This window comes from Oculina patagonica, chromosome 6, assembly GCF_052425735.1.
Source record: "Oculina patagonica isolate OP01 chromosome 6, crgOcupat, whole genome shotgun sequence".
NCBI lineage: Eukaryota > Metazoa > Cnidaria > Anthozoa > Scleractinia > Oculinidae > Oculina > Oculina patagonica.
In genome coordinates, this window is record NC_135763.1 from 12,792,982 (window position 1) to 12,808,150 (window position 15,169).

The following is a 15,169-nucleotide window of genomic DNA, read 5'->3' on the forward strand; positions in this document are numbered from 1 at the left end:
GCATTGTGTTGTGTTCCTGGGGAGTCACTTGACCCCCTCTCCACCCAGGTGTATAAATGGGTTCCGCGCTGGGGGTAAGCCTGTGATGGACCAGCATCCCATCCAAAGGGGAGTAAAAATACTCCTAATTCTTAAACGCTTTTAAATTCTACGGAAAGTGGCCTGATGGGCCATTGGACCAGAACGTTAACCTTTGGCAAAAAATCACTGATTTTGACGTGCTGAAAGATTTACGACATGTTGCAGGTATTTGAGCTGCTTTTAAAACCTGAACGTTGTACGATTTTGTAACGTTACGTTTAAATATTAAAAATCGCCCCGTGTAACGTCACCTTTGTAGGATCATAACTATTCTATCGGAGAAAACTTTGTGGACAGTCTCCGTTGAACAAAGAGGTTCAAATAAAACTACAAGTGTTCAGCTATCACTCAAGTAGTTGAAAATCCTCGTTTGGTACCCATACTGTTCTTCCTTACTGATCATGATCGTCATACATTTCACAAGTTTAGAATTTAGTGGTTATCTATACTCGTACTATACTTGCTGCAAAGCGCGCAAAAATTGCGCTGCCACAAGACAACTTGTTCTGCACAACTGTATACAACGAGGCACTGAGCCAAGCCTAGTCCCTACAAACTACCAGAAGATGAATGTTGCCAAGGTATAGGGGAGTTTCAGTAATGAAGGGAACGTCGTAAAGCGATTTAATGCTTCTCCGGGTGGTAAGAGCGTTTGGCCCCGAAGCAAGAGGTCAGGGTTGTTTGTTGTTGTCGTGTTTCGGGTAAGATACCGGTACCTAGCTGTTGCAGTGCCTCTTTCCACCCAGGACTGAATATCGGCAAACTATATTAGAGGAACTCGACAGGTTGTACAAAATTTAATTTGGCTGATTCAGGGGGATAAGTAGTGTTCCTTGTAGGCACTTCATGCTACAGAAACTGCAATGACTTTGTAAAATTCTTAAAGTCTCCTGCCCCAATGTCATGGCATAGTGAGGATAGAAATGGATTACATTCTCACGTTTTAGGTTTTGCTTGGATTACTTACCAAACAAGAGATTTAGGTTTTTTTTCCGTGGGTTTTTTTTTTCTTTTTTTTTTTTTTTTTGTAAAGGGCGGGGCTTTTTATAAAAATTTTTAAAAAAGAGTTTTTTTAAAAAAAATTTTTTTTTGGGATTTTTTTTTTTACGGGGGTTTTTTTTTTTTAAATAAAAAAAAAAAAAAAAAAAAAAAGTAAAAAAAAAAAAAATAAAAAAAAAAGAAAAAAACAATGCGGTGCAATACAATCAGAGTTTATACACTAACAGTTTTTTTTATTCCACTGATTCAGAGAACAAAATTTGTTGCATTTATTGCAATTTAAGTAAATACACGGCGACAGGGCTCTCAGTCTGTTAATACAATTTGAAACTGAGTTGTCCTATGATAGGGTGCCCAATAGCGAGAGGGAGAAATGCACCTAAACCTTGTTGTTTGGTCAAAAAAGACTGTTTGCTTTGAAGGGCTCTCTGACCGGCAACCACGAGCTTTAAAAATGTTTTGAAAGCACAATGTTCAGGTTTCTTTCTCATTTGGTGACCAAGAGGATTAAGAAGTTTTAAGACTCTTTACTATAGCTTTGGACACAATGCTTAGAAGGAATTGATAAGTGGGTTCACATTGTATATTCACTTTAAAAATTTTACACCCCGTTGAACATGATTTTACCCAGTGACCAGCCCCTCCCATTCACATTAGTCGGCAGTTAAACTGCAATAAATAAATTGACGACATCAAAGTCTTGTAATGACGTCAGCATCTCATGATGATGTCATAATCCTCTGAATACGTCACAGTCTTTTGATGACCATTGCAGACGCGCCTCCACCTCCGTTGCAGATGCTTGCTAGACCCAGAGCTCCCTCGGGCAGGGTGTGCGTCATGTGAGATATTAGCCGCGAGCCAGACATTCTGTAAGATAAAACAAGGGGTCAACCTGGAAGAGTTCTGCAATATACTTGGTTAAAATCTGACGGAAGCGAGAACAAAAAGAAAGCAAAGAAAATGCTCCCCCTCCCCCTCCCCCACTACTTCCACATAAATTACCTCTGGGGGTTTGAACCTACAGCTTACATTCCCATCTGAGTTACGAGAGAACTGAAGTCTCATTGAATTTTAAGGCTCACGCTCATTGATAGCACCTATCATCGCTTCTATTACTGATATAAGGAGAATTGTACGTCTAAAGGGCTGATTTAGGGCCTTGGAACTCAACCCACAAACGGATGGCTTGCAATTGATCTCCCATAAGCGGTGTATGTACAGGGCGTATCTGTCAGTGGAAGTTTGGCTGCAGTTATAGAACACCTAGCTGTGGTTTCCTCGCATGCAATGTTTATCTCAAGTCGTTTTTATAAACAAAGGCAGAGTTACTTAACTCACCCAATGGGATGACCTATTGACACGGCACCGCCGTGGATATTCACTTTGTCAGGATCTAACTCCATCAGCTGAAAATGGAAGAGAAAAATCGTTATATCAACCAATCAAAAGAGGATGTTCAGTCTATATGAAGACTCGCAGATGCTCAAGTGTTACTGCGAGTTTGCCCACTGTGAAGACGGAAGTAATTTAATTAATCCCGGCGGTATCAGCAAGGTGAAACAAACCTTGATGTTGGCCAAAACAACAGCGCTGAAAGCCTCGTTAATTTCCCACATGTGAATATCTTCCTTCTTTAATCCAGTCAGTTGTAACAACTAAGGAGCAAGCAAAAGCAAAACTAAGGTTAATACGGAAACAGAGTAAAATGCTTTTCCTGATGACTGTGTTAATGAACTGTGCTCACTCTGGCTTTGCGTTTGTTTATTAAACCCGTGCGATGTGCTCTAACCAATCAGAACGAAGGTGTTGTCGTATCAGCCAATCAGGAGCAAGCCAAAACTAATCACGTGGTTTTTCCCGCGCTTGGCACTGGTTGCCTGTTTTCCCGCGCTTTGCACCGGCTACATCACTCCGTTTTTATCGCGCTTGACAACAGTTAATTCCAAGGAAGGCCACAACCCATCAAAGCAACAATAGCAAAGAAACATGATCGCTCTAGCGCATCCTAGTTAAAGCCGGAAGCTCTTCGTCCTTGCAAACTCTAATTTTAGCTATGTACCTTGGGCATGGCGGCTGCTGGTGCGATAGGAAAGTCAATTGGTGCAACGGAGGCGTCAGCAAAACCTGAAGAACACAAAATCAGTTTTACTTCCACGTCTATAAAAGCATATTTTGTAAAGCCACTAATCAGTGTTAAATAGTTATGAAAATTTTGGTGATGAATTGAAGATTTTCTTAAGTCTTGTCCAACCTAGGAAAGGTATACCGTATTGTATTCCTATTCGCACTGTTCAGACAGGTGAAAATCAGTTTTTAAATGCCACTCAGCTAACTGCTTCACTTACCCACTATGGAGGCAAGTGGCTTCACTCCTAACCGGTCAGCAGCCTGTCTGGTCATGAGCACAAGCGCGGCAGCCCCGTCATTTAGTGTGCTGGCATTGGCGGCTGTTACTGTTCCTGAAGAGTACAGTGTCACGCGTCACACATCACGCAATACTCTTACAGCAAAAAAAGTGTTGTACAATATACAAAATCACGCTACTATACACATCTTACTTTTCGTTAAAAGCAACATGCCTACCCGATAAAGTTTTAGATGATGTTTTGACATCGTTAGATCTCTTTTCCTGTTGCTTGGCCAACAAAAACCAAGTTAGGAAGTCATGCATTTCACGTGCGTGTCGATAAATTGCACGTGTGGTTGTTCGCTCTTTCATTGGCAAAAAAGTTTGGGAAACCAAAGAGATGTCAAAACGTTTTTAACCTTATAGTCAAAGAAAATCGCAATAAAATGTTGGCTGTGAAAGGTTTTTATTTTTTGCAACTTGATGAAGTAGTTAATAAACAAAAATGTTTGACAAGGTCTGTATACAAAAACAGCATTAGTTGACAAGTTTCTGTATGGACATCTTGTCAGTTTGTATAGCATTCCGCCTATCAGATGACTTGTGGTGATCTATTAGCCAACTGTACACAAGGAATGCATTTAAAAAAATAACATTTCTAAACAGTTTTACTTCTATTTGCTAGTTCTACATAAGAAGGGAGCTAGAGACTAGAGCTACACTCAAACTACACTGAAAGAAAATGAAAGCAAAACGTCTATTTTTACTGCAATTGAGTACACTGCCAAATTATTGTACCCTATGGGTAAGATTTACTATGCTAGTAAACTAAAAGGGACTTACCATTGTTTTTTTGAAAGGCAGGCTTTAGTGTGGCAAATTTGTCATATGAAACTCTCTTGAACTCCTCGTCTTCACTGAAAACCACATCAGGTTTACCTAGAAAAGATAAACAATAAATTAATTTCCAAAATATTTGACTCCCACAATTTGTTAAAATCATAGTCACGCTACTACCTAGATGAAAGCACATCTGCACACTAAACAAATAACTTGAGGAGGGAGCCTTCCCAAAGAATTGAACTTTTTCATCAGGTTTAAATTGAATGAGATTATACTTAATGGTTAAACAGTTTGAAAAGATGCATCTTGAAATGTCATTACCGTCACTGAGTGCTTTATTTTATAGCATTTAAACAACATGGACTTCCTGGCAGGCTTTTGGCCAGGTGGGAGTCCAGGAGTCCTATGGACGGCCACTTTTCAGAGAATATTAATATGAATAACTGTATACAGAGGGTTTTTAAGCAAACTTTGAAATCTTGAGGAACCTTTGCACTCATATATGCAGAAAAACACCTTGCATGCTCCTCAGGCCCTCCTATGGAGACAAAGTCTGGCTTTATAAAAATCTTGGACTCCCAAGTTTTAACTCCTGGCTAAAAGCCTGCTTCCTAGACTTCAATGAGTGCTAAATTGTTCTTGCCATGAATCAAAGAGGCTACACTGAATAGATTATTTAATGTTTTAGATTAATTTGTTGAAAAAGACTGGACAAACCTTTCTTTTGAGGAATGGTGACTGGGATGACTTCATTTTTGAATATCCCTGCCTAAAAAAATGTGACAAAACAGCAGTACTTAAATTTTCTAGCTAACAGTAAGCAATAGAGACCTAAAACAAATTGCTTTAAGTTTTTGATGTGCTGGTTTAAATACCCTGTAGCCTGTGTAGCTGGAAGTCATCACAAGAGAGAAACAGAAGACAAGAAAATCACTGAATTGGTTAAGGGTTTGTTGATCCCCTAATCTTCATTCATCAGACAGTTTTGCCATTTGTTTCTGTGGCTACCACCTAATACTATTAAATTGCCACGACTAAAAAGAACAGCTAGCTGTGCAGTCTAAAGAATACCTCACAACTTTAACTATTTAGTATTTATTTAGTTATAAAATTGTTTATTAAACATTACAAGCAATGACAGATGTGTTACCTGCCAAGCTGCTTCTGTTTTCTTGTAAGAGCTAACTGCAAATTGATCCTGTTCCTCTCTACTTATTTCAAGCTTTGCTGCTGTGTTTTCTGCACAGTTTCCCTGCAGAATGAAAGAACAACCAAAAAACAGTTTGCCATTTTCTTGACACCTGATCAAAATAACGACAGATTTCTGACAGGACTTCCATTTTATATATAAAAGCTTGTAAGCCAAGCTCTACCTCTAGCATTCAAGCCCTCCCTCATCTAAGATTTGTAAAACTAAACTATTGTAAAATTATATATGAGCTACTGTGAGTTTGAAATTAAGTTAAATTATTTAAATGTTTGACAAGGTCTGTATACAAAAACAGCATTATTTGTCAAGTTTCTGTATGGACATCTTGTCAGTTTGTATAGCATTCCGCCTATCAGATGACTCGTGGTGATCTATAAGCCAACTGTACACAAGGAATGCAATTATGGACCGTTTTGGTGTCTAAAGCGCTTTCCATTTGTTAGAACTGACCGGCTGGTCTGGTACTTTTGAATGTAAAATGGACCTTTTTAACAAGATATTCACCCAAATCAGTACAACAGTGTACAACATTTGTGCATTGACTGATCTGACAGGAGAAATCTGGCTAACAACGTAATTCTGTTCTTGAACTTACAAGTCTGGCCGGCCAGTTCTTACAAATGGAGAGCCTCCTAAGACTCCATATGAAAATGCTACTATATAGTTCAGTTGGTGTTGTATTTTGGTGTACATTATTACCCACCATGTGAATCTGATTGTAAACATCCCATAAACCATCTTTGACAATTCCATCCTGCAAAAGAAAAATAATCAGTATCGTAAGCGATTAACATAACAAGTAATACGAAAACTGTTCACATAAACATTAAAATACTGATAATAACAATACTTGGGGTCTTCACTAGCCCATCACTCAGGCAAGCAATATTTAAACACTTAACTTCGAGGTGTGGCCTAGTGGTTAGGGTGCTGGACTTGTAACCTGGAGATCCCAGGCTCAAATCCACATCCCTGCGACTAGATGGATTTGTGGTTGGTCTTCCCGAATTCAACTCCTCCATGCTTTGTAAATAGCCAACTGGTCAGCCTCCTGCCAGTTGGGATTTTTAACAAATTTCTGTTCTATTTACAACATTTATTTATCTATTATTTACAAGGCTAAAAAGTTATAAAATTTTAAAACAGAACCGAACGTTTTCAATGATGACAACAAGTCGAAAACGTTCGGTTCCTCTTTAAAATTTTATAACTTTTTAGCAAGTGTAAATAATATTTTTACCTTTTTAGCGAACATTATGACAACATTTATTTATCTATTTTCAGTGTCCCAATTAGCACAGCAGTGCTAGGTTCATTGACGCTAAAATATTTAATTTCATGCAAGAGACACTGAACCTTAAGTCCCATAAGATTTTCTTATTATTTGACCATGGATACCTACTTCCATCATGTGGCCTCCATACTTTGGTGCGTCTCTGCCAACTAGAAATGGTACATTAGACATGCTCTCCATACCACCAGCTACCATCACTTCCTGAAAAGGGAACGTAAAGATCATTAGAACTTTAAAATCTTGAGAGGTAAAGTGCACACTCACACCAAACTGGCACGCAGTACCAGGGCTGTCATTAAGGGCCATAACCCATAACACCTGTTACGGTTGAGTTCAGTTGATGTTACGGGTAAAGATGTTGATTAGTGTTTCGTTACACTTGTGTACAGGCGAAATGCTACGGGTGCTTAAAAACTTTATGACAGCCCTGCAGTACTGCACTTTATCTTGGTTTCTGCAGCACAAAGTGACTTAAGCTGTGTTCACATTAGGCCGAAACATGATTAGTCTTATCACGAATGAAACATGTTTCGTTGTGAAAAGTGTTCACATCAGGCAGTGCATTGCGCAAATCATGATTGAAACTAATTGGTCTGATCATGATTGAAACTACCTTACAAGGTAGTTTCAGTCATGATCAGACTAAACAAGTTAAAAATGGCTGACATGCAGTGAGAAGGCGAGTGCCCAAAAGCTTCAAATTTGGGCTTTCTATATGACCAAATGTTTATTTAAAATATGGGCTAATAAAGCGATACTTTACGACGGCGGCTACAAGCGCGCAGCATTGCAATGCAAAAACAAACTTCACAAAATAAAAATCTTCTGTTATCTTCTCAACTGATAACGCAATTTCTGACAATACTGTCTTCTTGCTAAACGCTTGAAAGCCCTGCTTCATTGAAGGGCTTGAAAATAGACAGAAAGACAAAGATTTAATGGAAACTTTATTGTAATTTCGAGCTATATTTTTACGGTTAAATAAAGTGTAGAGATTTATGCAAGAACCGTGAAACCGCATAAATTACACACCAGGCATGAAACGTGTTTGAAACTAACACCTAATGTGAACAATGCAATAACAAGCATGTTTAGGTGAAACATGTTTCATTGAAACATGTTTATTCTTAACATGTTTCTGGTTAAATGTGAATGTAGCTTAAGAGTATTGCTACTTCCCCTAGATGGGATGCTAATACATGACAGGTAGCCCCCTGGAATTGGTCAGATTGCCCTATCAGTGCTCATCAGTACCCATTTCCTGAGTGAAGAGAGGGACTGTGAGCAGGGCTCAAAAAACTTTGACATGCAACTCTCAAATTTTGCTTGCCATGGTTGTCTTAGTTTATATATATATATTTTTTATTTAGTGGGCAGACTACTTGCCTGGGCCCTTGTGCATCAAGCAAGTAAGAATTAAGTTACCTGCCCAGGAGGAAAATTCATTTGTCCCAGACAACAGGCAGTCACTTTTTCGAGCCCTGCGTGACAGTAAAGTGTTCTGCCCAAGAACACAATGCAATGGCCCCACCTTGCACTAAACCTTTTATCACTTGATCTGGAACAAAGGTACTAACTAATTGGCCACCACTGCCACCCATAAAAAAAGTCTCAAGGATGTAACTTCAAAATTCCCCTTTCCATTTTGCATACATTTTCTATATTCCCCTTGGGAAAAAATCACAAGCTCTTTCCTGAGGTGATAGAAACAACCTGACTACTGAAAACATATGAGACAAAAAGACAAAAAGAAAGCTTTGAATGTAAAGCTTTTGACAATAACAATTGCCTGTTTGTCTTTTTCTGTAGCATTCTTAATTACAAGTGACGAGATTGCAGGCAAGTCACCTGAACTCAACGGAATGCAACAAAATGTAACTGTACATGTAACAGTTTATCAACAAACCATCTTAACTAATGCTTAAAGTGCCTATGAAGTAAAAAATAATTGCTGCTTATTTTAAAGGCTTTTCAAAGTAAAAAAGAATGGCGTTTTTGTTTTTGCAATATCTTTTTTCGTTTTAGAGATATTTACGTTTTTATATTATGCAAATGAGGAAAGTAATGACGTCATTAATTGTTCCACAAAAAGATGAAGCACTAAATCAAGAATATCTCTGGGAATATTTGAGCTGTGTTCTTCAAACTTGGCATCATTAATGTACACCACAAAAGACTCAAAATGAAACCTGTCGTGCCGTTGCCATGGAAACAGTTTTGTTGTAAATACCTATTTAATTTAATACTCACATCCCCAATTTGTGGTTAACCAAAGATGATCCACTCCCAACAAGCTAATGAGGAGAGTTAGGGTAATATGGGCATCATGTGTGTTCCAGGCCGGACCCTCTGTCCCACATTTAAGGGTTGCAAATGGAGATATTTGGTTTATGACAGAAAGAGACTGGAACCAAGAGTGTTGCCATGGTAACATCATCGTTTGAGCCATCTTAAACCTTTGAAGAAGGTCACTACCGATGCCAAGTTTCAAAACTATCAATGTTATATTTTCAGAGATATCCTTGATTTTGTGAGCAATCTTTTACTGGAACAATTTATGACGTCATCACTTTCCTCATTTGCATAACACAAAAACTTGAATATCTACTGAACGAAATAAGATTTTTCAAAACAGTAAACGCCATTCTTCTTTATTTGTAAAAGCCTTTCATATAAGCATCAATTAATTTTTACTTCATAGGCACTTTAAAGGAACTGTGTCACAGATTTTAGCCAAATTCGGCGAAAAACATAAAAATAACCACTTAAACAAGTGAAGGTCAGAACATTTCAATAACACAGCAAATACAAAAGAAGGTACAGATGGCCAAAAGCGAAGAAGATTCATATGCTTGTAACTTAAAATAATAATTAACAGGAGGCACATTTGGTTGTAATAAAGCTAATTGGTTTTGTCATTTAGATCCATAGAAGTAATTTCTTTTGCAAACATTAAGTTTCATAGCGAGTATTTGGCAAAACTTTTGTAAAATAAACTCAACTCAGCCGTGACACAAACCCTTTAAGCCTCTGTAGCTTGGGTTGGCGAGTGCTGAATATTCTGAATGAGTGTTTTAGCTGTCATACTGGATTGGTAAGATGATCAAGAAAGCCTGAAGTGAGTAAAAACTGTTTAGGAACTAGGGAGGTGGTAGTGACAACAACAGACTAGTGAGAGCAACCCTCCAAGTTAAGACCATTTTAGTCGCCATGGCGACTAAATTTTTGGAGCTGGCGACTTAATTGGAACCAAAGTCGCCAGCCTGGCGACTAAAATTGAGAAGAAGGATTGAGAGCGTGAGCTTAATTTGACAACTAAAATTTTTCACTGGCGACCAAACTTGAGTAGTCGGTGGCCAAATGGCCACTAAGGAAAATAATAAACTTGGAGGGTTGGAGAGGGGAGGGGGAGAGGAAGGAATTTTTTCCCCTTTCCCTGCCCCTCCTCTTTTTCATCCCCACCTTAGTTATGAATAATAATAATACAAACCTGACTTCCACAAGCAAGACTTTGGGCTGCCATCATAATGGACTTCATTCCAGATGCACACACCTTGTTTATTGTGGTACAAGGAGTTGATATTGGTATACCTGGAGATATGTGAATAGACAATATCATAATGAAAAAGAAACAGTGCCCTTGGCTTCCTAGACAGCTCCACGCTTTTAAAAGTGTGTGATTCACCAAAGCCAATTTCTCATGCCCAGTATGACACTGTGGCAGAAAAGAATTGATGATGATGAATGCCATTAATTTTTTGCCACTTTACTTCCTGAAATTTGCTGTATTCTGAAAATTAGGTAAAATGATAACCAGTAAGGGAGGGCTAGTATTTAGAGCTTGGACTAGAAGCTACAGTAACCAGTAACCAATGTTACAGGAACTGTCCAGTTTTTTTTTTTTTTTACAAGCAGTTACATAACTGCTGATTGTATATTAGCTACCATGTATTGAAATAATTGACTCACTATTATTTTCAAATTTGCAATTGGTATCCTAAACATATAACCCTAGTCATAACATGCATACCTGCTCCAAGGGATGCCTGTCTTGTGGGAGCTTGACCTTCACCAGCTGTGCAAACATTTCCCATATAAACTTCCTGCACATCCTCTGGCTTGATACCTAAATAAAATGGTAAAGATAAGATTTCAAATATCTGTTAACATCTTACTTTACCTTATGTATTATTATGATTTTGATTTTTCTTGATCATTTGAAAAAGAAAAGGAGTGATGAATGGTAACAAGTGTAACACCTGAGCAAACATAAAGTTAACCCCTGCCTCGTGAATATGGAGGAAGGGTGCCTGGGATACCCGGCAGGGCCTCCACTGAGGTCAGCTGGCCCTCCCCAGATAGAATAAAGCTGCCAAGGCTGGCAATCCCAACAAAACAGCCATGAGCCCCCACACACAGACACCCGTCACACTGATTAAATTGATCAGTGGAAAAATGAATAACTAATAACAAGAAGCAGGGAAGGGAGGGAGGGAGGGGAAAAACTCGCAAAACATCCCTGAAAACCCTCCATGGAACGAAGACCTGACACCACGCTGTCATGTCCGAGATTACAAAGCACTGAGCCTGACAAGAGCTAGTAACCGCTGACCACCAGGACAGCTTACTACTCACTCGTTGTGGTTAACTTGGTTAAATTGTTTATTTAACTTGGTTAAATCGCATTTAACCTCATTATAATAATTAATATGCATGTGGTCCCCTCATAGGCGTACAGGCACCTTCGGATCTGGGGGGCCGGAGACCTTGTTGCCCGAAAAAAAATGGCATGGGTTGAAAGCCGAATAAACAGGCATACGAAATGGATAACAGTTGTGTACAAACCTTGCCTGCTTGCTTAAAGAAAATGATAGTTCTTAAATTAATCTTGTGGCATTGCCCAAAGATGTCAATGCACTGAATCCTTTTTCTTTGGAAATATTTTATTTATTCACTTTAGTTCAGCAAAAATAAAAGTATTTTTGGGAGGCAATTTACATTGTTTTCCCCCCACTTGAAAGTTATTTAAAATGTGTGAAACCTTCAGGGATGAATGGGTTAAAACATATTGTTGAAAGTTTTGAGCTCATTTGAGTCAAAAGCATAAGCTTCATTACATTTGTAACCGTATCGCAGCTTTGTTTCAAGGCCTTAAACTGGGTCCACCGCGCGCAAACGTTCAAGCTATGAAAAAGCTGATAATTTGCAGCTGAATCATGCAGAATTTCCGAGAAAATCAAACATGATTATAGCAATTGGCAAAAGGAAACAAAAGCAGATAAATGAGAAAATTGGACTTTTGAACCACAAAGTTCTGTATATTTCCAATACTTTTTCTGTTGATATAATTCGTTTTGATTGTAATTTTGAGATTTCAGTGCTCGACACTAACTTTTTTGGATACTAGGCAATTGGCTAGTAGGTACAGATAATCACTAGCCCACAAGGACAAGTCACTAGCCCCACCCCCCCCTCCCCTTTAAAAAAATAAAAACAGCCAAGTTTGAATCAGCTAATCTCTTAGCACTATATTTGTTTGAGTCCACACAAGTACATCTTTCCTTCACTGAGACGCAGCAACGATGCTATCATCCAACTCGGTTAAGAATTTCTTGACCGTGGATCACACTTCTTTTTCTCTTCATGCTGTGTGTGGTCCTCTGGTGAACAATGTAAATCTGGCTCACGATTATCGGCCCTTGAAGGCAGTTTTCTTGTAGGTAAAGTGTTACAAAAGCTTGAAATCATGCTCGCGCGATCGCTCGCGCGAAAACCCCAAGATGGCCGACTTATTATGGCTCTCTCCCAGGTCCCTTTTGGGTGTCATGGAAGCGAGGACAGAGGGTCTTTTCCAAGATGGCGTCAGGTTTGCGAGTTGATCGTATGATATAAATCCGTATGCGATGTGGGTCGCAAGCGCTCTGGTTTAAATTACTCAAGCTATGGAAACTAGATCCTGATGAAGGTTTCTGGGAGAAAAACTTCCCAAGTTATAGAGTTGTAGTTGATTTATTTTTCCACGAATCTTACTAGTCTATAGGCCGTTTTACGGATAATGACTTTGCCCCCTTCGCATCCTATAATATATATTTTTTCTTTTATTATGGTAATTGCGGAATTATCACAATAAAATAATATATCATTTTAATAAGCATTATAGGATGCGAAGGGGGCAAAATGCCGTATCCGTAAAACGGCCTATGGGCTAGTAGGAAAGTACTTTACTAGCCAAGCATGAAATTTTACTAGTCCTGGGCTAGTGTACTAGCGTTAGTGTCGAGCACTGGATTTGTCTACATATTTTCTATTTTTTCTCTGGCTTGTTGCCCGAATTCTTAGCATTTTGCCTGAAAAATTTTGGCACTGGGGGGGGGGGCTGCAGCCCCCCTTGCCCAGCGCACACCCCACCCCCCCCACTAATCCTAACCCCTAAGCCAGACTCTTGTTTGGTTCATCTAAAAAAAAACCTGCATAAAATCCTAGAGGTGACCCATGAAACATGTTGCATGAAGACAACTCCAACTTTTCATGTAGCCAAATAACAAATATGAAACACATACCTGCTTTTTCCACTGCAGCCTTTACAGCAATAGCTCCTAACCTTGGGGCTGGAACATTGCACAGTGAACTTCTAAATGATCCTATTGGTGTTCTCACTGCACTGACAATCACTACTTCCTGTGAAAATGAAAGAAGTGAGAGTGAGAGCAAAAAAAAATCTCTCTCTTTCCATGCTCAATGAAAAATATTTATTCTTTTTTTGTCCTTATAAAAGTTCAATACTGAAGATAAAGCTGAGCTACCAGGACCTGTGAAGCATAATACTGGTTACTTGTGTACAAAAATTCCAAGCTATTAGCAAAACCAGATTGAGATGCCAAAACTTGTATAATTTTTGTTTTGCTAATTTAATGTTCAAAATCAATAATGCCAAAAGAAAAAAAAAACAGTCAAACACACTTTTCCAAGTTTTTTTTTCTAAGCAACCACTTCTCATAAGTGATCCAGCCTTAGCTTGATATTCGAGGTGGTTGTCTATGGGAGGTTCAACTGTGAACCCGATTTTTCAAATCTTAAGCGAAATGAAATTTGGTTCAAGATATCACGAAGTTCAACAAATCAGTTATCAGAAATTGATGGTTCGAGAAATAGGGAACTCCTCTCTATGTAAATTTATATCACTAAATGATGTGTATAGTGCATGAAGCTGTGGGTTACCCATGTTGTCATGTCAGGCATAGTTAAATGTTTAGACTCTACATTGAAGGATGTTTCATTAAAAATATATTTGGAAAACCATGAGGGATAGACCGAGGGAGGGCTGTCAAATGGTAAATGTGATACTTTGCAAGACGGTGAGACTGATATCTTTTCTGTGAGCCCAAGACGTTTTTAGCCTTGCAAAAGAAATCAAGACACCGAGAAGGAATGGAAGAAAAAATCCAAAACGACAAGACCCCTAAAAATTTGGCTAAAATTTTGCAAGACACACAGTTTTTGAAGGACCATTCACCACCCCTCAAGGGGTATGAGGTTTGTAATGTAAAAGTTGTAATGTAAAACTGCCAATGACTGACAAATATGAATTTTTTAAGAAATCATCAACTTGAAGAGTTTTTTTTATACACATACCCAAATTGAACTTTAAATTATAGACATTTTGATTCTTAATTTTCAAATTTCTTCACATGATAACATTTCAGTTGCTTGTGACACACCTCCCTCACACCCACCCATATGTACATGTATTATTAAAGCTTATAATGCTGTTTTAGAGAAGCCTCTTCTCTTGTTTTATATACTTGTAAAATTATTTGTTGACAAATGTATAGCTAATCTGAGCAAATAGCTATATGTTCGAGAACGGCATGTAGTTTTGACAACCATTAGCAAGAACAATGCGCGTCCTGAATGACGATGCAAAATCTTTCGAAATCATCAATCGAATCCTTATTAGGTCTTATTAAACTTGCGGTTAAGCAAACAAAGTTGGCTTAAATAAAAGTGTGGATACTAGACAAACAAATGTTATTTGTTCTTGTAGAAAAAGCAAAAATGCTATGTTATTTGACTGATTTAAAATATTGATAAGTTACTGTAAATATTTTCAAACACAAGCAATTCAAAGATACCCACGTGTAAACCCGAGGCTGTAGACAGAAACTTTCTGGACGCATTCCGACTCTGGGAAACAAAGGCATGCACCGTAAACCAAATGTTAGATAAGTTAAAACCCACATAATTAATAAACTGTGGAAATTAATCAGAAACTATACCAAGTATCTTGAAATATTGAGCCTGGAAAACCTCACAGCCACCAAGGAACTCGCCATTTTGTCCGGGCAATGCAGTTAGTACTTCATGTAAACTTCAACCAATAATTGACGTGTAG

The 15,169-nt window shown here is 38.4% G+C and overlaps 1 protein-coding gene across 1 annotated transcript; it reads right to left on the reverse strand.

The window, feature by feature from the left end:
- Positions 1–1,276: 1,276 nt before the first annotated feature.
- Positions 1,277–15,139, reverse strand: LOC144655872 (acetyl-CoA acetyltransferase, mitochondrial-like). Its single transcript, XM_078516045.1, has 15 exons — positions 15,054–15,139; positions 14,914–14,961; positions 13,338–13,455; positions 10,808–10,903; positions 10,268–10,368; positions 6,886–6,978; positions 6,187–6,237; positions 5,424–5,525; positions 4,991–5,042; positions 4,274–4,369; positions 3,429–3,542; positions 3,143–3,207; positions 2,649–2,738; positions 2,422–2,489; positions 1,277–1,950 (listed from the first exon to the last, which is right to left on the reverse strand). The coding sequence occupies exons 1-15, from the start codon at positions 15,108–15,110 to the stop codon at positions 1,830–1,832; spliced, it is 1,272 nt and encodes a 423-aa protein (XP_078372171.1). The 5' UTR covers positions 15,111–15,139; the 3' UTR covers positions 1,277–1,829.
- Between the last annotated feature and the right edge of the window lie 30 nt (positions 15,140–15,169).